The sequence below is a fragment of the Haliotis rufescens genome, unplaced genomic scaffold (assembly GCF_023055435.1).
Source record: "Haliotis rufescens isolate VD_foot unplaced genomic scaffold, xgHalRufe1.0.p SCAF_15, whole genome shotgun sequence".
In the NCBI taxonomy this organism is placed as follows: Eukaryota; Metazoa; Mollusca; class Gastropoda; order Lepetellida; family Haliotidae; genus Haliotis; species Haliotis rufescens.
Window position 1 is genome coordinate 19768304 of NW_025963835.1, and position 23244 is coordinate 19791547.

Consider the following 23244-nt stretch of genomic DNA (forward strand, 5'->3'; position numbering starts at 1 on the left):
GTTATTGTGCTTGCAGGTTGTATGACAGCTACTCCTTCCAAGTGATTCCCGTGATGGGGCAGCTGATAGCTGGAGACTGGAAGTCCTACCAGTACCTGGTGGAGAGCATCAGACAGTTCCCCAACCAGGTCAGTCTCTCTCTCAACCAGGTGTGTTTCTAGTGTCAGTCTCTCAACCAGGTGTGTCTCTAGTGTCACCCTCTCGACCAGGTGTGTTTCTAGTGTCAGTCTCTCTCTCAACCAGGTGTGTTTCTAGTGTCAGTCTCTCAACCAGGTGTGTCTCTAGTGTCAGCCTCTCGACCAGGTCAGTCATACTGTGAGTTCCCCAACCAAGTCAGTCATCTGTCTTGCAATCCGGTCTTTCTTTCTAAGCTCTCCAACCAGCTGATTCAGTCATCAGCCTCTCAGTAGCTTTCTGCCTCTCCTCCCAGACTCTGCCTCTCCTCCCACTCTCTGCCTCTCCTCCCAGACTCTGCCTCTCTTCCCAAGCTCTGCCTCTCCTCCCACACTCTTCCTCTCCTCCCACACTCTGCCTCTCCTCCCACACTCTGCCTCTCTTCCCACGCTCTGCCTCTCCTTCCACACTCTGACTCTCTTCCCACGCTCTGCCTCTCCTCCCATGCTCTGCCTCTCTTCCCACTCTCTGCCTCTCCACCCACACTCTTCCTCTCCTCCCACACTCTGCATCTCCTCCCACACTCTGCCTCTCCTCCCACTCTCTGCCTCTCTTCCCACACTCTGCCTCTCCTCCACTTCTCTGCCTCTCCTCCCACACTCTGCCTCTCCTCCCACATTCTGCCTCTCCTCCCACACTCTGCCTCTCCTCCCACACTCTGCCTCTCCTCCCACATTCTGCCTCTCCTCCCACACTCTGCCTCTCCTCCCACGCTCTGCCTCTCCTCCCACGCTCTGCCTCTCTTCCCACGCTCTGCCTCTCCTCCCACGCTCTGCCTCTCTTCCCACACTCTGCCTCTCCTCCCACACTCTGCCTCTCTTCCCACGCTCTGCCTCTCCTCCCACACTCTGCCTCTCCTCCCACGCTCTGCCTCACTTCCCACGCTCTGCCTCTCCTCCCACACTCTGCCTCTCCTCCCACGCTCTGCCTCACTTCCCACATTCTGCCTCTCCTCCCACACTCTGCCTCTCCTCCCACACTCTGCCTCTCCTCCACTTCTCTGCCTCTCTTCCCACGCTCTGCCTCTCTTCCCACGCTCTGCCTCTCTTCCCACACTCTGCCTCTCCTCCCACACTCTGCCTCTCCTCCCACGCTCTGCCTCTCCTCCACTTCTCTGCCTCTCTTCCCACGCTCTGCCTCTCTTCCCACACTCTGCCTCTCCTCCCACACTCTGCCTCTCCTCCCACGCTCTGCCTCTCCTCCCACACTCTGCCTCTCTTCCCACGCTCTGCCTCTCCTCCCACACTCTGCCTCTCCTCCCACACTCTGCCTCTCCTCCACTTCTCTGCCTCTCCTCCCACACTCTGGCTCTCTTCCCACGCTCTGCCTCTCCTCCCACACTCTGCCTCTCCTCCCACACTCTGCCTCTCCTCCCACGCTCTGCCTCTCCTCCCACGCTCTGCCTCTCCTTCCACACTTCCTCTCCTCCTATACAATGCAGACATAACAGTAAGAATCCAACATGCTCACTCTACCTGAAGTCAACCTGATCTATTCTGCAATTGTATTGAAAACGATATAGAAAAAAAGACACCTCATTGGCCGTGAATCAATCGAACGTTATGGCAAGACAAGATACATTGTGAACACACTCTTATTCACTTTCCTCTGATACAGACATCTTGTCATACTCTTTTTGTTAAGTGCTTCTGGCCAAACTGACACTTCATGATATTTCTGAAATATTGTTCAAAATGGCATTAAAGCCCTGCAAGCCATGTATCAGGTTAAACAGGTACAAGCACCAATTGGTCCGTGGGCAAGGGAATTCTATGTCATTCTGTACAGAACCTGGTTTGAGAGGAAATCAAAAGAACTGCCCAGTGCATACACATACCAGATAGTGTCGTTGATTGCTGTGTGAACCTCCCACTCAGTAGGACACAATGTAGCTTGGAATATCACAATGGGAAGTCCTCATACAATGGACAAAAATAACACTAAGATCTGTTTCCTTGTGTGGGATGTCACAGAATTGTATCTTATTAGGATGTAATAGTTTGATTGATGTTTGTTTGATTTTTGCATCACTCTTTGACTTTGCATCACTGTATGACTGGACCTGTGAAGATCCGGGGTAGAATAGGTCTTCAGCAACCCATGCTTGCCGTAAAAGGCGACGATGCTTGTCGTAAGAGGCGACTAACGGGATCAGGTGGTCAGGCTCGCTGACTTGGTTGATGCATGTCATCGATCCCAAATGCGTGGATTGATGTTCATGATATTAATCACTGGATTGTCTGGTCCAGACTCGATTATTTACAGACTGCCATCATATAGCTGGAATATTGCTGAGTGTGGCATTAAACAACAAACAAACAAACTGTATGGCTGATGAGATGGAAATACCAATCTAAGTTCAAGATAATTAGTGATCTTGTTGCCGTTGCACAAGTCTAGTCTTAGCACTACGACTGTCGTAAGTCTATGTGAAGGTATGGGAGTTACAGATCATCTTATCCCTAAGATCGCTTCGTACAACAGACCCTATTGATATTTCGGAAATATTTTGTCTGTTGCTGCATAGAGATTAGTTATTGTGCATATGTTCAAAGTTCATGATATGAATATTATTTTATCAATTTATAGAAGTGCTTTGACACCATTTAATTTTTCTGGTGTGGGTCTGTCAAAAATCTCACACAGATCATTGTAGAGGAAATGAAATCATCAATGATATGAAATCAAGCATGGATGTCACAAAGTAAGTCAAAAAGCTTCAATGCAACATTAAAACTCATTTCACCTCACCTCATCTACAAAATGATCTTTTAGAGTTGTTAAACTCAGTGGAAATGAAAATGCAAGGAGTTTCTTTTTGTTTTATTGTCTCTGGGAATAAATACAATTTTATCACTGCCAATATAGCCTGTTTCTTGTGATTGTAAAACATGACTAAGCCTTTGGTGATGAGGCATTTACGTCAGAGAAACCAATTTGTTTATCATGTTTAGCAACCTTTACAGATATTTTTTATAATCCCCTTTGAATTCAAGGAAATTATCTTTAAGAGATTCATTATTTTGATATTTTTTTACATTTCCTTTTAGAATTGCTGATAATAACCATGTGAACATCATAATGGCTTTGTAAGGATGTATGCTGTTTCTTGTCAAAAGAATCCAGGTTCTCTTCATATGATAAGTGCTATCAAAAATGTTAAAATCTTGTATGATCTACTGTATGAATACAAACATATGTGGGTCACTGCAAGACACATTTATTAAGCACCGAGAATTGAAAACAAAAGTAGGATCTATTTGGGAGCAGACAGGGAAACTGGTCACCACTGTTCAATGATAAGGGTATCCGGGGCCCCGTTTTACAAATCGATTTTAGTGTGACGTCTGTCATAACTCCTGTACTCTAACATCAAATTATGACAGGTATACAACTACATTCACTTTGTGAAACATAACCCTGGGTCCTGATCATCTCTAAATTCAAGGACCCGTGAAGATCCGGGGTAGAATATGTCTTCAGCAACCCATGCTTACTGTAAAAGGTGACTATGCTTGTCTTAAGAAATGACTAACGGGATCGGATGGTCAGGCTATCTGACTTGGTTGATGCATGTCATTGATCCCAATTGCGTGGATCGATGCTCATGATACCAATCACTGGGTTGTCTGGTTCAGACTCGATTATTTACAGACCGCCATCATATAGCTGGAATCTTGCTGAGTGTGGCGTTAAACATAACAAACAAACAAAAAAATCTAAGTTCAAGGCATCAATAGCGGTGATATGTTCCTGTAAGCTGTGAATAATATTAGTATTGTCGCAGTATGTCATGAAGCGGACCCTATGGAATGAGGTAAACGAAAGTATTGGAGGGAAACACGATTTCAACAAAATTAATGTAAACGTTACAGAATGAAATTTTAAATAATTTAATAAAATTTATTGCAAACGTAAGTCCAGATATACAATGAACACTTTGTATTACTAGACAGTGTAACAACAGGACTTGCATAATTCACTACAGATTTGTTGATATTCTATTGATTATGACGAGAAGATGTACAGTAGGTAGGTTGGTGGTCCGGCTTATGTACCAAACTATCGGCGGACCCGCATTTTGATACATGAGGAAGAGATTGCCATTCAAAGACTTCAGTTTGATACAGATTTCAAGGATCAAGTTTATGCCTCGCCTTAACTATGAGATCAGCTTATCTACAGTCATATACGGTACTGTTAGGATGTATGATGTAATCTGGACCAGTGAGTGATAATATGAGCAACGATCCATGCCCTCGGGGTACAATGACATGCAATCAACAAAGTCACCAAGTCTGACTGCCCGATCCATTAAGTTGCCTCTAGCGACCAGTATGGGGGACCTTGTCTTACCTGGATCTCCTCAGGGCTATTTGTTGATAGCATTGGACTTTTTAGTTTACCACTAATAGATAAAACCTCCATCTTTTATGAAGACATGTCAATTTTCATATACATGTGTAATCATTATTCAACAAATGGATACAAACTTGCACATTTAGGTGTTTCCGTCAATTTCTAAAGCTCATGGTTGTTCATTGTAGACATATAATACTAAACATGCAAGCTCCCGTGTAATACCAGTGTTATGAAACGAGTGAATAGTTCTGGGGTCTGATGGTGTCTGAAACTGGTATTGGAGCTTGTTTAGTATTTTTTGTATTACTTGCCATTTATAACTTTTTTTAAATTTCACTGTTGCGTGTGAATAGGAAGTCATCTGTGTAATCCACAGCATAATCAAATTGATTGGTTGGTTGGTTGTTTTGTTGTTTAACGCCGCACTCAGCAATATTCCAGCTATATGACGGCGGTCTGTAAATAATCGAGTCTGGACCAGACAATCCAGTGATTGATATCACGAGCATCGATCCACGCAATTGGAATCGATGACGTGCATCAACCAAGTCAGTGAGCCTGAGTTTAATAGAATAATACTTCAATGCATCAAAAGTTTACATGTATTAATTCAGTGCCATACAACGGCCTACCTTTAGAATTCAGGTGTCTGTTCCACAAAGTTATCGGAGCACTAGGGTTATCCTGACTCCCATATTTAACATAGACTTACGACTGTCGTTGCGCTACAATCGCCTTGTGGAACGGGGTCCTGCACCACAAAGTTTTTTTTGTTTTTTTTAACTATTTTTATTTCAATTCAGTAGACATACATGTAACATTGGTACATGAAGTATATACATGTAGCAATTCATCGAATCTTAAAACATGATCCGATATGGCTAAGTACATCGTCAACATTAAAGAACTTCCAATCAAAACAGATATTCCTTTTTGGAGCAAATATTGATAAGTTTATTACTTTGAAAAATCCCTTTTGGAGGGATATATTGAATATTTGGGGTAATTACTACAGAAAACATAAAGTTTACAAAGTATTGACGAAATTTTATCAGAACCATTATCATGATTATGGTTCAATCACCAATTTAAAAATAATTTCATTCTGAAACATTGGTTTAATAAGGGTATTCATAGTTTAAAAGATTTATGTAGCAACAACAGATTTTTAGCATTTGAAGAATTACAAAACCAATTTCAAATTAAAGGTACTCTACTTGACTACAACAGAGTAATGCTAAATATCCCTAAATCATGGAAAAAAGCAATAAATGGCAGATCTTCTATCACAGCTAACTTATACATAAATAACATTTTGAGAGACTTGTTGATAAGAACAAAGGGCTGCACCACAAAGTTGATGTAATTTGTGAAATTTTGTTGCAAGACATGCTGGTGAAACAATGCCCTGTGACGTCAGCCTAGCAACAGGGTTGCTGGGCTCATGGAGTGTACAAAAGGTCCCTCTCAGTGATCTAGTTCTCAGTCATGAGCCTAGACTAACATCTAGTCTCTGAAATGAACATATCCTACAGAAAAAACAGTTGTTCAGTTATCTTAATAAAAATATAATAAAAGGGAGCCCAGTGACTCTCTTCATTTTCAGATACTGCATCTAGACTTGCCAAACATTATAGACTTGCATGGGCTGTATTTGCTATATCTTTGTATCAGGGTCTGTAAGATAAGCAGGCTATTTGCGTAAATATGCATTAAATAAACAGAAATATGCAGACAACTAAAATCCTAGCGTATCAAATATGCAGCAGGAACTATAAATATGCTATTGAAATAAAACTGATGCATATATAACAACTATTAGATAAATGATTGCTTAAAATTCCTATGTTACAACTGTTAGATAACATGATTGTGTATTAGCCGATCGCAAAATTCTATCATGATATAACATTTATACTAAGTTTTCCTTTAATAATTAGATCCACATCAAGTGCTTTTATGAGATATCATGGTGTAATATTTATACATCATTTCATACAATTATAGTTCAGCAAGTAATACTTATCATCAGGTAAAATGCACATATAAAATATCAGTAGTTTCAGTTATAGCTTTTTAGATAGATGCTAGCCTAAGGTAACGGGAGCGCATCTCCTAGACATAGTTAAATACATACCGAAGCAAAATGTTAGGCAGAAGGGGTTTGACGCTCATACCAAGCAGATCTCTCTCCCACAGCCCAGAGGGTTGTACCAACTCTCTGTGGCACCCTCAGCTATTTTCTAAGATATTGTAAATTGCTCATTGTAAATTGTTCTTGGAAATAAAATTGTGATTAGTCTCCTGTGACTCCGGCTCTTTGCTGACTAATTCCCCCAAGAAAACCAGCATGCCATTTGGAAGGTTCTGTTCATCCGAACAGAACCATAAACATACCATAATAATTCACTTACCAGCAGTTTAATTCGAAAAAGCTTGTGCGACAACATACTGATAGATGCCAATTGAAAAGCACATCGTGCCTAGTCAATGTACATGTATCTTAATCAGTCGCTGATTGGTGATTAAAAAAATACCACCTTTCTTACTATGCTAAGTTTTGCAAACAAAAATGGCTTCCCGGGGAGGGAGCCACAAGCAGACGCAAACGTATATATTCTACTGTACTGTTCACATAGTTTTAAAGGATTTAAGGGGATTGTTACCAAACAGGTTTTAAGTTAAAATACCCAAATGTCAAGAAACAGGTGGGTAACAAATATTTGAATACCCTCTGAAAATTGTGGACACCCAATAATAAATGAAACTCTTGGGTAAAACACCCAAATAACCAAACGCTTATCTAGAGTTCTGTAAAACACACAAATATGAAAGGTTACCAAGTCCACTTCAATGACTGACAAAGCTGCCATTGTACCTTTTCTATTTAATGCATGTAAAACAACAAGAAAGTTCAAAATAACGCTTGACACATCATACAGACATACAAAGTCATTATCAATGTTGCGTTATTGATTCTAACATATGTATGTCAACAATCAAAGACGAATCAGACAACATCAATACTATCAATACCTTGTTAATTTTGTTCATTAAAATGTCTTTTTTCAGGACTGAATCAATAACTGGAACTATTTAGCTATGACGATGACGATGTCTGTGTGTGTTTTTTGGGTGTGTGTGTTATTGCATTATTGTCAGTGAGGACAAGCAGGGCCTGAGAGGGTTTTGCTATGTGGAGAACTCTCTTGAACTGAGTCTACAGGGTGTGTATGTTATTGCATTATTGTGAGTGAGGACAAGCAGGGCCTGAAAGGGTTTTGCTATGTGAAGAACTCTCTTGAACTCAGTCTACAGGTTGATGTGCCAGCAGCAAGTGTTGTGCTGTGTGGAGAACTCTCTTGAACTGAGTCTACAGGTTGATGTGCCAGCAGCAAGTGTTGTGCTGTGTGGAGAACTCTCTTGAACTGAGTCTACAGGTTGATGTGCCAGCAGCAAGTGTTGTGCGATGTGGAGAACTCTCTTGAACTGAGTCTACAGGTCGATGTGCCAGCAGCAAGTGTTGTGCTGTGTGGAGAACTCTCTTGAACTGAGTCTACAGGTTGATGTGCCAGCAGCAAGTGTTGTGCGATGTGGAGAACTCTCTTGAACTGAGTCTACAGGTCGATGTGCCAGCAGCAAGTGTTGTGCTGTGTGGAGAACTCTCTTGAACTGAGTTTACAGGTTGATGTGCCAGCAGCAAGTGTTGTGCTGTGTGGAGAACTCTCTTGAACTGAGTCTACAGGTTGATGTGCCAGCAGCAAGTGTTGTGCGATGTGGAGAACTCTCTTGAACTGAGTCTACAGGTCGATGTGCCAGCAGCAAGTGTTGTGCTGTGTGGAGAACTCTCTTGAACTGAGTTTACAGGTTGATGTGCCAGCAGCAAGTGTTGTGCTGTGTGGAGAACTCTCTTGAACTGAGTCTACAGGTTGATGTGCCAGCAGCAAGTGTTGTGCTGTGTGGAGAACTCTCTTGAACTGAGTCTACAGGTTGATGTGCCAGCAGCAAGTGTTGTGCTGTGTGGAGAACTCTCTTGAACTGAGTCTACAGGTTGATGTGCCAGCAGCAAGTGTTGTGCTGTGTGGAGAACTCTCTTGAACTGAGTCTACAGGTTGATGTGCCAGCAGCAAGTGTTGTGCTGTGTGGAGAACTCTCTTGAACTGAGTCTACAGGTTGATGTGCCAGCAGCAAGTGTTGGGCTGTGATAAGGTGATAAGCAGAAGCTTCCAGTGTTGATCGGTCCTGACTGAGCCACTGTACCAGCCAGCATGAGGCTCCATGGGTAGGCTGGAATCAGGCAGCCCTTGTGGATTTTAATCTTGTGGAGAAGCGAGTTTTATGAATATAGCCATTATTCAAGGTTTATTTATAGGTTTCCGTGGAGGCAGAACAGCCTGTAGTCTATCCAAAGTGATTGATTCAAATGTTGAATATTTATGAGCAATTTTGTTGATGTTCATACATACATGTATATTGAAATTACTAAATCTAGACTGAGTGTCTTCACCGAAATCATCCAGATTCAGGGATCAACCATTTAATGTTTTGAAGATGGACCCAGGGTTTTTGTTACAGACAGGGTTGATCGGTGGCCAAGTGGTTAAGGTGTATGCTTGTTGTGCTTAAGGCCTGGGTTCAGTTCCCTACATGGGTACAGAGTGGGATGCCTATATCCGATGTTCCCGCTGTGATGTTGCTGGAATACTGTTACAGCAGTTACAGTGAAGCCATATTCACTCTCTCACTGTTGCAGACAGAATAGATTTTTTGGTACCTTTTTCAAGACAAAGCTTTATTTTGTTTTAACCCACAATACATTTTTTTCAGGACGTTCTGTTAACAGTGTTCTCTTTTGTTAAAACCTGAAGCTATTCTATTCTTTCCCAGTATTTTCTAGAACAAATTATTTACATAGAGTGATGAAAAATGTGTGTATTGCCACAGAAACCATGTTTTGAATTGCGTCTGAAATATATTTAATATATGGGAAAATATATGTGAACCATTACACAACGAGTTGACAATTGTTTTAGGTACCGTATGCCCGTTTGCGCTTAGACGGAACCCGGTCACAAAAATGGCCACGAGAGGGACACGAGTCGCTATTCGGCTTGTCCCGGAATAACACGAGTTGGTCACGAATGGTTTCAACATCTCTAGCATAGATATACAATATATGTGCACAGAATCCTATCTTCAGGAAAACTAGCTGTATCATGTCATTTATTGTAAGTCCATCTACTCCCTGGTTATCGGAAACCATCTTGATTATAACCATGAGTTTCTGGAGAAATAAGACACTCAGTGGTCTTGGTTTGATAATGTCTTCGAACTTTGCTTTGGTTGGCAAAATCTTCCTCATGAGGTTTAAGAAATATTGCCATGAGATATGAAGTATCTTTATGAAGCAGGGACCATTCCAAAGATTTTAGTGTCATATTTCATAAATGTGATATATTATACAATTTACTTAATTTAGTGTATCAAATTATATAGGAATCTTTACAATTAAATTAAATGATCAGGGTATGGCTAAATAAGTACTTGCTGCAAGTCATGTGAAATATTTTCTACAAACTTCTTGATATGCCCCCTTTGTTCTCCATCTTCAGGGATATGGCCCTCTGTGATTCATCTTCATACCAGCTGTCATAATGAAAAAAAGCCAGATGTTTTTATCCTAGGTCACAGAACATATTACAGATAAAAAGACTTCAAAAGTGTATATAGATTGATATAAGTGGATAAAGTTGTTCGCCACAGGACATGTCCTTGAAGGGCAGAGTTATGAGAAGTGCACATGTTCATCTTGTCCTCAGTCACTGCCTATCATTGATTTCTCTGGGTTATGTCGGAGCAACCAGATTACACATGAAGCAACTTAAGCTTAATTGCTCAATGTCTTTATATAGGCACACTTACAGCTATGTATTTTCTAACTCTCCAGTTTTTAGAATTCTTATGCAGAAAAAGGACATGGTATGATGAGGCCGTTTTTAGCCCACAGTGTGTGCATAACTTATCCAGGTTAGAATCAGTCTTCAGCAGCCCATGCAGGGGCGGTGGAGTACACTAGTGGTTAAAGCCTTGGCTCATCACGCCGAAGGCCCAGGTTCGATTCCCCGCATGGGTACAATGTGTGAAGCCCATTTTTGGTGTCCCCTGTCGTGATTGATTGCTGGACTGTTGCTTAAAGCGGCTTAGAGCTAAACTCGCTCACTCACTCACTCACTCACTCACTCACTCACCCATTCAGCAACCCATTTTTGTCGTAAGACGCATCTAATGGGATCGGGTGGTCAGGCTTGCTGACTCAGTTAACATGTAATTGTATCCCAATTTTAAAAATTGATGCTCATGATGTCAATCACTTGATTGTCTGTCCAGACTTGATTATTTTCATCCCGCAGTCATATAGGTGGAATATTGCTGAGTGTGGCGTTAAACAACAAACAAACAAACAATGAGCAAAACATTTAGCAGTTTTGAGTGTTACGCTCTAACAGAGAGTTAGAATTTGATCATTTCAACATGTGTATGTGAAAAAGTGTCAATAGGCTGTCAAAGGGGTCAAATAGGGGTCAAAGCTGTTAAAGCTGATCCCTGACTAGACTTTGGGTATTTTGACCAAGAAAATATTTCTGAAAAAAAACTGATATAAATTGTTGTTATAACTAATTATAAATTAGTCCGGCCTACAGAACAAAAATCCCTCATTGAGAATTTAAGATCTCCTGTACCATGCTTGTTGTTGATTTTAGTCTTTAAGGCCCATAAAATAAATTGATTTTATGCTCAGTCAACGGCAGATAGCCTTCCACTTCTACATTGGAGATGTCAGCTACAGACAAGGCGGGTCCTGTATAACACGTGAACTTTAAAACTGGGGGGAAAAAGTAAAGATCATTAAAGTCACAGTGACCCAAACAAAGACCTGCTGTATACTATAAATACTTGTGTAGTCATAGACAGCAAGCAGATATAACACTTGTGTTCCGCGGCTAGCAAAACAGACCGGTGATTTTCATATAACATGCAATCTGTTGATGGAGCTGCCATCGTTTGATTTCTTCCCATTTAGCAACACATGCATTGGGTGGTGGTATTTTGAGGGAGAGGCTGACACCTTGGCTGATGACGAAGCTGTTACAAATGCTTGTAATGTATTCTCCCTCAGCTGGCTTTGTGTGGTCACAGGCTCTCAAGGCTGAACATCTTGTGTTTGCTTGACTCTGTCTGTCATCAATACCTGGGAAGCCACAAGGACCAGTGGCCCTCAGGAGATGTAATACACCCAAACTTCTCTTTGGTTCAATGAGTGCTTGAAAGTGATTGCTTGCTTTTAGAAAAAACATTGGTGTGAGAAATACACATCCTCTTTTTAAGTGAGTGAGTGAGTGAGTGTGGTTTTACGCCACTTTTAGCAATATTCCAGCAATATCATGGCGGGGACACCAGATATGGGCTTCACACATTGTACCCATGTCGGGAATCGAACCCGTGTCTTCGGCGTGATGAGCGAACACTTTAACCGCTAGGCTACCCAACCGCCCCCCCCTTTTTGAAATCTGTTGCAGTTTTTCTGTGAAACTTTGCCATGATGACAGTCACATATTGATGTGCCTACACTCCAATACAGATATGCCTACAGTCACATACTAGGTTGATGCATGTCATCGTATCCCAACAGCATAGACTGATGCTCATGGATGTCAGTCACTGGATTATCTGGTCCAGTCTCGAATATTTACAGGCCGCCATCATATACCTGAAATGTTCGACATTAAAAAACAAACAAAACAAACAAAAACATACTGAAATGAGAGTTTATCTAGACCTGCTCTGAGGTTGATATCTCAAATTGGAATTAAGAATATCCCAATTCACGTAAATACAGTTAGAACAAATGTGATGGCTTTATAGAGGTAACTTGTATATCGCTGGAAACAGGACCAGCAAAGAGAAAGAGGCTTTAAGGCTTAGTTTTACATTATTGCAATGTTAAAATACAGAATTTAGAAAAACAAGAACTGTCATAGCGACTGATTTGGGACAACCTTTTTCTGAATGAACATTTAATTCCAAAGACTAATTACTAATTACTAATCACTCTGGGTGTGAACCACATATACATAGAGATCCAGAAAGGCATTACTTTAAGAAGCTAATACCCATTGTTAATCCAAGGGCTGGGACGAGTCCGAATTTACTACCCGGGTACCCACCCCCCTATTACCCTACCCTACCTGGGTACCCACTGTAGGTCTCAAGAGATAGGTACAAAATGTCCGATTGGGCATTTTTTTGTCATAGCAAAAAATATTTAGATATATGTATTAAACAATCTGGTCATGCATACACTGAAGCTGACTAAGTTCTATCTTTATTCAAAGATATGAAAAGTCCAAAGGAATGGGTGCATAGTCAGAAAGAAATGTGAACATTTGTGACTTATAGTGTTACCATAGAGTTCTAGATACTCTTTGTCATTAAACAATATATCACGTGACTAACCAAGGGTCCGGGTAGTCCTGTGGGTACCGGGGTCCTACTCCGAGTTACCCATCCCAGCCCTAGTTAATCCCAATGTATTGTACATTGACTATGCAGCTATGTCACTGATAATTTACTGTTGTTTATACTTATGACATAATCCATGTCAGTGATGTTGGCCATATAATTAAATGTTCTTCAGACAAAGGTCAGTCATTATGACAGAAACTTTCATGAAAATCCCAATTTTGAACAAAATATTTTTCTTGCCAATGTACCTGCAAAGGGCACTTTAGAATCCTAGCTAATTCCGTGAACAATACTATTGGTAATATGAAGCTTGAGATGAGGACGATAGTACTGATGCTGATGCAAGGATATTCCCTGAGGAGATTTCCAGGAAACTGTGTTACAGTAATCCCACCTACACCATAGTCTATAACACAAGGTGACTGTAACACGAGGTGGTGACTGTACCAGTAGATAGCGTGGACGGTGTTGGCACAGTGTAGAGGTCTAAAATAGCATGTAATTCAATTAGAGACGACAGAGTGGAATATACTAGCTTGTCTGTAGACGAAATGCTTCCATGGATAATGAATGTCGAGAAAGGTCAGGGATGGTATTCATTGGTTTTGTCAAACTGACATAATTTTGAATTGAACGGTTGATGGAATCTCTGGTTCTAGTGCCAAAAAATGAGATCTGAAATCTTTTTTAGCAATATTGGATGGAGATAATAGGATTTTTTACCGCTCATCATTCCAGCTATGTAGCTGATGTTGTATATAACTGAGTCAGACTGGCGTGGTTGAAATTCCGGTCAGAACACAGCTCCAAGGTTTCGGTGGAAAATGTAAAATATTGTGCGAGGGATTCTTAGGCCCGTGAGCTTTTCCCAAGCTCAAGATTTTGCTTTACCCCAAAGTAAGAAATAACCAAGTTTATAAAAATCTTATGTGCAGCAGTGCAAACATCACTTCATGCACACCATTGTATTGTTTATGTCATCTGCATGGCATTGTTGATGGTTATTGTGACATAAGGTACGATTGATGTCTCTCTAGGAATTACTTCATAGCTGAGGATTGTTGATGTCATAGGACAGTTGTTTTCTAAGATGGTGGCCATGATCAGTGCATTCTACAGGGGAACTTAAAAGGATTAAGAAATAATGGGTAATAAAGGAATTATTACACTCAAATGCGTGTCATACTGATTTTATATAACTTGTGTAAGAATTTGTGTTTTATCCTCGTTTTCCATCAGGAAATAGAAGAATTGTGACACTTGTTTGTAAAATCAGTATGACACATGTGCTCATATAATAATCTCTATTTATGAACCAGTTAAATGCAATAAATACCAGAAATACCTTATAATGAAACAATACTGTAGTTGCGGTATAAAACAAATTTGATAACAACAGATGAGAGAAAGACCACATGCAGCATGCAGACAACTGAAGTTATGTAAGATTGAATACCCTTTCATCACCTTCCCCAGCAGCTAAGTGGGCAAACAGTGGGTTACATTACCTTTTTTAACACGATATCTGAGGTTGCAGGTTCGATTCACGTCAACAAATTTTCATGTAAACAAATCGTGAATTTTTACCAGTCAACATTAGATGCATATTAAAAGGATGTTAATGAATAGTTAAGTTCGAAGGTCAAGAGCATTGAATCTATCAGAATGCCCGGGGCACACTATTTGAAGAAACCTTGGAAAAGGATGATGTCACTTCATGTTTGTAAATGTGAGTCTAACTGTTTGAGAACGTCAGCTATTGATTTGTGGCTGCTGCATTTACGCTTAATAAGAATTTTATAGCATATAGCAATGCATTGATAAACAGCAATACATTTTGTCCTATAAAATACTTAGTTGTACCTGATCTAGCATTCCCTTCAACCACTAAAAGCTGTATCCAGAATGAGGGGCGGTCGGGTAGCCTAGTGGTTAAAGCGTTCGCTCGTCACGCCGAAGACCCGGGTTCGATTCCCGACATGGGTACAATGTGTGAAGCCCATTTCTGGTGTCCCCCGCCGTGATATTGCTGGAATATTGCTAAAAGCGGCGTAAAACCATACTCACTCACTCACTCACTCACTGTATCCAGAATGAGGGGCGGTCGGGTAGCCTAGTGGTTAAAGCGTTCGCTCATCACGCCGAAGACCCGGGTTCGATTCCCGACATGGGTACAATGTGTGAAGCCCATTTCTGGTGTCCCCCGCCGTGATATTGCTGGAATATTGCTAAAAGCGGCGTAAAACCATACTCACTCTCTCACTCACTCACTGTATCCAGAATGAAATCCTTGCCATGCTCTCAGTAGCTCTCTCCGAAGTTTTGGATTTTCATGGCGGCACAGATGGCCCAGTCATCTAAGGCTCCGCAATTCGCTGTGCAGCGTTGCTTCCGTTGGGCATACCATAAACCTATCTATGTGGGTTCAAATCCTGGTTTGATGTGATCATGTTTCTAGGGTTGTCAGCACCATGCCTGTCCTCGTAAACATCAGTGGCAAACATCAAAGACCTGCATCACTTAGTTTCTTCCCACATCAAGCAGACATGCCGTGATATAACTGGAACTATTTAAAGCAGAGTCAAACCAAACTCACTCACTCACTCACTCACTCACTCACTCACTCACTCACTCACTCAAATTCATGGTTTGGGCCTGGGAGTGTTTCTGAAAAAAGCAAATTATTTGTTCCTGAAAAATATATTTTTGCTTCATGTCCTGAAACAGTTGTGTTGTGTTTCCCCTCATATCTTATGTTCTTCCCTTCAGAAAAAATAATATGTCTTGAAACAGTCACACAAAAACAGTCTTTGTCTGTCCAGAGTCCTGGGTCCCCTTCTTCCACTCACCCCATGAATATTAAATGGTCGGTCAGTAATGGACAACTGGGGAAATAACTCTCATAAAATGAAGGTAGCGGAACAAGAAAGGCAGGCATACAACAGTATTGAGAAACTTGACCAGTATCTCAACACAGTCGTGTTTCCAATTCATTTCAATTGCAAAACAGTACCATATATAGCTCTGTATAAGGCGAGGAGGGCACAAGTGGCCTAGTCGTCTAAGGCACCGCGATTAGCTGTGCAGAGTTGCGTCCCTTGGGCACGCCAGAAACCTTTGATTGTGGGTTCGAATCCGGATTCACCCCGACTATGTTTCTAGGTTTGTCAGCACAATACCCGTGCTTGTAGGTTTCAACGAGGTGGTAAACGTCTGGGACCTGCATCACTGGGCGGTCGGGTAGCCTAGTGGTTAAAGCGTTAGCTCGTCATGCTGAAGACCCGTGTTCGACCATATTCACTCACTCATGGGATGTCGTCTTATGCACAGGATTGAAGAGTTTATAGATGTTATCACATAATCACGCGAAGTGTTTCTGGGTGGTAAATATCCTGTATTAGGAATAAACACTGTATTTATTCCATCAACGTTTGCTAATTCCATAGTGTATGTATGTCTGTCTGTCCATATTTCATTTCCGGAGCATAACTTAAAAACCGTGAAAGCTTTTTCATCCAAACTTGGTACATGTATTAACCAGGGGCTGAAGTGGTGACTTTTGATGTTGTGGGGGCCGGGGGGATTTGTCGTCTTCTGATGACTCTTGTTTCCTCTGACTAGGAAAGTATAGTCATATGGAAAAGTCGGGTGCTCTTTAACTTATTTTGAGTAGTATATCTGAAGGTAGTGTAAGCCCAGTATTGATTTTTTTTCATGCTGATGTCTTTGGCAAACAAGAAATAGTTGTGACAGTAGGATTGATTTGTGTTAAGTACGGCTTGCAGTAAATCTTCTGCATGTGTCCCACCTGGTGGGTCAGGCTGACTGGCAGTTACATCACTGATGAGATCAATACCGAGCAGGAGAAAGGAGAACAGAGCCAGTGTGATCCAGGCACAGTCACATGGATAAAAAGATGAGAGGATGCCACTGGCAGATCAACCCCAAGGGTAGTCCGGGTTAGAATTTGTCCCCAGCATAATGTGACCTAATGGATCTCGTGGTCAGGATTTTGGATTTCATTGAAACGTGTCATTGTATCCCTGCAGGATGTTAGAATGCCATTGGCAGATTCAAAGGCAGGGGGTTCGCTTTCCCCATTTGTCCAGACACCCTGTGTCTACCAAGCCACATATTCTGACCCCCCATCCATTAAATCACCTCTTATGACAAGCAATTCTAACCCGGAATCCATTAAGTCACCTCTCATGACAAGCAATTCTAACCCGGAATCCATTAAGTCACCCCTCATGATAAGCAATTCTAACCCGGAATCCATTTAGTCACCTCTCATGATAAGCAATTCTAACCCAGAATTCATTAAGTCACCTCTCATGACAAGCAATTCTAACCCGGAATCCATTAAGTCACCTCTCATGACAAGCAATTCTAACCCGGAATCCATTAAGTCACCCCTCATGATAAGCAATTCGAACCCGGAATCCATTTAGTCACCTCTCATGATAAGCAATTCTAACCCAGAATTCATTAAGTCACCTCTCATGACAAGCAATTCTAACCCGGAATCCATTAAGTCACCTCTCATGACAAGCAATTCTAACCCAGAATCCATTAAGTCACCTCTCATGACAAGCAATTCTAACCCGGAAACCATTAACTCACCTCTCATGACAAGCAATTCTAACCCGGAATGCATTAAGTCACCTCTCATGACAAGCAATTCTAACCTGAAATCCATTAACTCACCTCTCATGACAAGCAATTCTAACCCGGAATCCATTAAGTCACCTCTCATGACAAGCAATTCTAACCCGGAATCCATTAAGTCACCTCTCATGACAAGCAATTCTAACCCGGAATCCATTAAGTCACCTCTCATGACATGCAATTCTAACCCAGAATCCATTAAGTCACCTCTCATGACATGCAATTCTAACCCAGAATCCATTAAGTCACCTCTCATGATAAGCAATTCTAACCCGGAATCCATTTAGTCACCTCTCATGATAAGCAATTCTAACCTGAAATCCATTAACTCACCTCTCATGACAAGCAATTCTAACCATGAATCCATTAAGTCACCTCTCATCACAAGCAGTTCTAACCTGAAATCCATTAAGTCATTTCTTATGACAAGCAATTCTAGCTGGAATCCATTAAGTCATTTCTTATGACAAACAATTCTAACCCGGAATCCGAACTGGGTTGTTCACTCTGTGACTTGAAGGACCCAAGCAGCAGAGTTGTCTCTTTTAGTCATTTAAGGATCTGTTGGTTTGAGCCCAAATTATACCCCATTATGACACTCCATTATTTAACCTGTGCTCATGGGCTTCGCCAAAGTGGTAAACATCTCAATCCTAATTGGTTTTTAACTTTTCTTCCACATTAAACTGATATGCTGTGATATAACTGAAACACTGTTCAAATACTGCTCACTAACGCAGATTATCATGATTATTTGTGAATCAATACGGAATAAAGTGTATTGTGTATTATCGTTTAGTTTCATATTACGAAAATTCAATCGGCATACAAAATAAGTAGATTAGTATGCTAGTCATACAAAATAAGTAGATTTGTAGGCTTGTCTGCAACTAGTCAAAAGGGGGCATTGGTGGCCCAGTCATCTAAGGCACCGCGATTCGCTGTGCAGAGTTGCGTCCCTTAGGCACGCCAGAAATCTATGATTGTGGGTTCGAATCCTGGTTTGCCCCAATTATGTTTCTAGGTTTGTCAGCACCATACCTGTGCTCGTGGGTTTCACCGAAGTGATTAACGTCTGAGACTTGCAACACTTCGGGCTTTCTTCCCACATTAAGCTGACATGCCGCGATATAACTGGAATAATGTTAAAAGCAGCGTTAAACCCACCTCACTCACCAGTCTGAAGCCAGAGTCTATTAAAATTCTGTTGGGTCCAGTAAGCTCGGCTAGAAAAAATCCATATCATAACACTAAGGTGTACTGAAAATTATGCTAAGAGACATGTTCAGGTAAGTAGTCTCAAATACTTCTGGCACAGTCAAGTATACATATGTAGTTCTGATCACAACTGACTGATAATATTTGTATTTTTCAGGAGGACTTTTCAGCAATGATCAGGAGAGCTGGCTTCAGAGTTGTCAGCCATGAGAACCTCACATTTGGAGTCGCTGCCATTCATTCTGGATTTAAGATTGTGTGAACTCAATGTCAGTAATATCAGACCTTCACCCTGACACACCTCTCTGTTGAAGATCCGACTAGCACTCATTAGGTCACGTCAGGTGAACTTTCTTATCAGCCAATCAGGCTTCTAAATTATCACTACCACTGAGTGAAGCATTCAAAGCAGCATTGTTGACTTGGAATTTGAACACAGACAGGAAGTTCTGAATGGAAAATAATAAAGTATGTGGTACTACAGTACATTGATGTGGATATTTTCCTTCCTGTTTCCTTTGTGAAATCCATGGACTATCAGGTTTGCTGTCATGGTATTTTTGTTCTGTGGGTTGTCTTTCAGAATCAAATTTATGGCATGAAGACGAAGAATTTGGCGACGAACTGCGACAGAAGGACAGCGTTAGCTCCATGGTTGTCATCACGACAGGGATTACAATAAAAACTTATCCTCCCAGGGTGCCACTGGGTGCCATAGAACGGGTGCTTGTTGCTAAGGCTGCCAGGGGAAAACGTCAAAATCGTTGTGTCAGATGTTCACAAAATGAGTATCAGAGTAAAAGGTCTGCTTTTTTAATAAGATCATTGGGAATTATTCCTTGCAGCATGAGTGACACAGGTTTACCACTGATACATAAGGTTGGTGTTTGACCTTTGTGAGAGACAGATGATGGGCATATAGAAGGAACAGGGGATCACCAGATTATCATCATCATCATGTCATCACTGACGACATGGCACAAAACTAACTTTGTTGTGCACTCAATCTTTTCCTTGATATTGTTGCAAATTGAAGTTTATCATGAAGAATTTTGTTTGAAGAACCCAGTATTAGCTGGGATATTATAGAAAGGTTTGAAACCTGCAACATTAAATTAAACATATTTAAATTTCTCATAAAAAATGCCTTGTTCTAGCTTATTACTGTTTGTATGTTGTCCTCCAAACCGAAGCCCTGTTGGGATTCCAGGACCCTTGCTTGTTGCACACAAAACACAACTTCAATACTTTTGTTTGTTTGTTGTTAAAGCCGCACTCAGCATTATTCCAGCTATATGACAGCGGTCTGTAAATAATCAAGTCTGGACCAGACAATCCAGTGATTAATAACATGAGCATCAATCCACGCAATTGGGATCGATGACATGCATGAACCAAGTCAGTGAGCCTGACCACCGGATCCTGTTAGTCGCCTCTTACAACAAGCATAGTCACCTTTTACGGCAAGCATTGGTTACTGAAGACCTATTCTTCCCTGGATCTTCAATCAAGTCTGGACCAGACAATCCAGTTAATACTAACATGAGCATCAATACACCCAATTGGGATACTATGACATGCATGAACCAAGTAAACAAGCCTGACCACCTGATCCTGTAAGTCGCCTCTTACTACAAGCATAGTTGCCTTTTACGGCAAGCATGGGTTACTGAAGACCTATTCTACCCCGGATCTTCCCGGGTCATCTTAACGTTGCTGTTTGTTGATTTGTGGAGTGCGTGGATGTACATGTGTTTGCAAGTGGTATAATTTCTTATTATCTTCTTTAAAAAAGGCAGTGTCCATTTTGGAAAAGTGTTGCATCCCTAAAACCGGTTTTATGACTAAAAATATCATCTTCAGTTGGGAAGCATAATTTCAATTACAAAAGAAATTGAATATCACAAACATGCTCTTATGAGTGAGTGAGTGAGAGAATTGGGCTTAACGCCATTTTGAACAGTTTTCCAGTTATATCCCGGTGTGTCAGCTTCATGTAGGAGGAAAGCCTGAAGTGATGCAGGTCTTAGACGATACCACTTTGGTGATACCCACGAGCACAAGTATGGCTCTGACAAACCTAGAAATGGGATTCAAACCCATGACCATAGGTTGCAGGTGTGCCTGAGGGACACAACTCTGCACAGCGCATTGTGGCGCCATAGACGACTGGGCCAACTGGGCCCCCTGCTTCTGTGCATTTATGACATAACTTCCTCCAACACGAGGTGTTGCTGTGAGGAGCTTGGTTACAAAAACTCCAAAGATTTGAAGGAAAAATGCTGAATACAGTACTTGTAATGGGCTGTTTCATTAGCTCTAGTCACTTATATTATTGATTTCAACAGTTCTGTTGCACGACGTTGCCTAGGGATTCCCACTTAGAAATTACTGTATTTTTTGTCATAATTAGTTTCTCCAGAAAACATTCACATTATCGAGTCTCAACACTTCTTATTGACCAACTTCACTTACTTGTCCTTTCAAGATAGATTATCCATAATCAAGTCATCAACATTCTGTGTACGGAAATATCCCAACCTTGCATCCAAGAATTCCAGATACGGAGATTGAACATACATGTCAGCTCACCTCGGCCGTGAGACTTCGGACTGTATCATATTTGTAGACTTGCACAAGTCTCTAAGGCAATAAGTCTCTTAGGCAATATTTATTAGTTTAAATCATAATTTCTAGTTTATATAAAAAATAACAAGTTGTCCCAATTAGTGTCTAATATATATATATATCCTTAGAAATGTCAATTACGTGGATCGATGCTCATGATATCAATCACTGGATTGTCAGCAATATTCCAACAAGCCGTGATATAACTGGAAACCTGTTCAGAGTGTTGTTAACCCAACTCACTCACTACTACACTGCAGAGTAGTTGGTTGGCTTGTTCTTTTACGTCTCACTCAGTAATATTCCAGCTTTATGACGGCGGTCTGTAAATAATCGAGTCTGGACCAGACAATCCAGTGATTGATATCATGAGCATCGATCCACACAATTGGGATCGATGAGAAGCATTGGCAAGCATGGGTTGCTGAAGATCTCTTCTACCCCCGATGTTCAAAATGTAATAAGTCTGAGACAAGGTTTGAAATTCAGTTTATTTTTTGGTTAAATGCAGGAATTAGCAATATTCCATCTTGTAAATAATCGATCTGGACCAGACAATCCAGTGATTAATATCATGAGCAACAATCCACACAATTGGGATACGTTGACATGCATGAACCAAGTCAGCGAGCCTGACCACCTGATCCCATTAGTCACCTCTTACGATGAGCAAAGTCGCCTTTTACGACAAGCATGGGTTGCTGAAGACCTACTCTGATCTGAGTTAAGAAGGGCGCAGGGTAATAAAGGTGTGCTTCTTCTGCAATAGAATGTAGGGACTTCTAAACCTCGGACATGATGGCTCTGAGAACTCATCAACACACCATGAACCAAGCCTGATCACCTGATCCATTTCGACGGTTCATACCATCAGCATCTCTTGCCAGGGACCAATTCTAAGGTTGGTTGGTTGGTTTGTTGCCGCACTCAGCAATGTTCCAGCTATATGACACCAGTCTGTAAATAATCAAGTCTGGACCAGACAATCCAGTGATTGATATCATGAGCATCGATCCACGCAATTGGAAACAATGTCATGCATCAACTAAGTCAGCGAGCCTGACCACCCGATCCCGTTAGTCACCTCTTACGATGAGCAAAGTTGGCTTTTACGGCAAGCATGGGTTGCTGAAGACCTAATCTACCCCGGATCTGAGTTAAGAAGGGCGCGGGGTAATTAAAGTGTGCTTCTTCTACTGTAGAATGTAGGGACTTCTAAACCTCGGTCATGATGGCTCTGAGAACTAGACAACTACCATGCTTGTTCTGGTCTGCGATCAGTTTGGACAAACCATGCCACTATAGGAACATCTAGGATAACAAGGATCTAAAGTACACATGGTTGACTTCATGAGTTTGATAAAATATATCCTATTTTGCTTTATTACCCATAGGGTTAGAAAGTTATAGATATTATGAGCATCGATCCAAGCAATTGGGATACGATGACATGCATCAACCAAGTCTTAGCACCCAATCCTGTCACCTCTTACCATCAGCATAGTCGCCTCCTGGGTTGCTGTAGACCTATTCTAACACAGATCTTCAGGGGTTGTATGTGCACTAGCGTAAATATCACTTCACGCGCACCACCGTATTGTTTACATCATACGTACAGCAGTGTTGACAGCATTCAAACTTATCATGACTTATGCTCGGAACGACTTCACT

General features: G+C 41.3%; 1 protein-coding gene across 1 annotated transcript in view; it reads left to right on the forward strand.

Annotated features, from left to right (window-relative positions):
- LOC124135145 (2-methoxy-6-polyprenyl-1,4-benzoquinol methylase, mitochondrial-like) overlaps positions 1-20089 on the forward strand; it is a 50886-nt gene extending 30797 nt beyond the window's left edge. The window contains exons 6-7 of the mRNA XM_046500360.2: positions 17-128; positions 19103-20089. Coding sequence (XP_046356316.1) covers positions 17-128; positions 19103-19207 — 217 coding nt within the window. The 3' untranslated portion in view covers positions 19208-20089. The remainder of the gene's footprint in view (positions 1-16; positions 129-19102) is intronic.
- The last annotated feature ends 3155 nt before the right edge of the window (positions 20090-23244 follow it).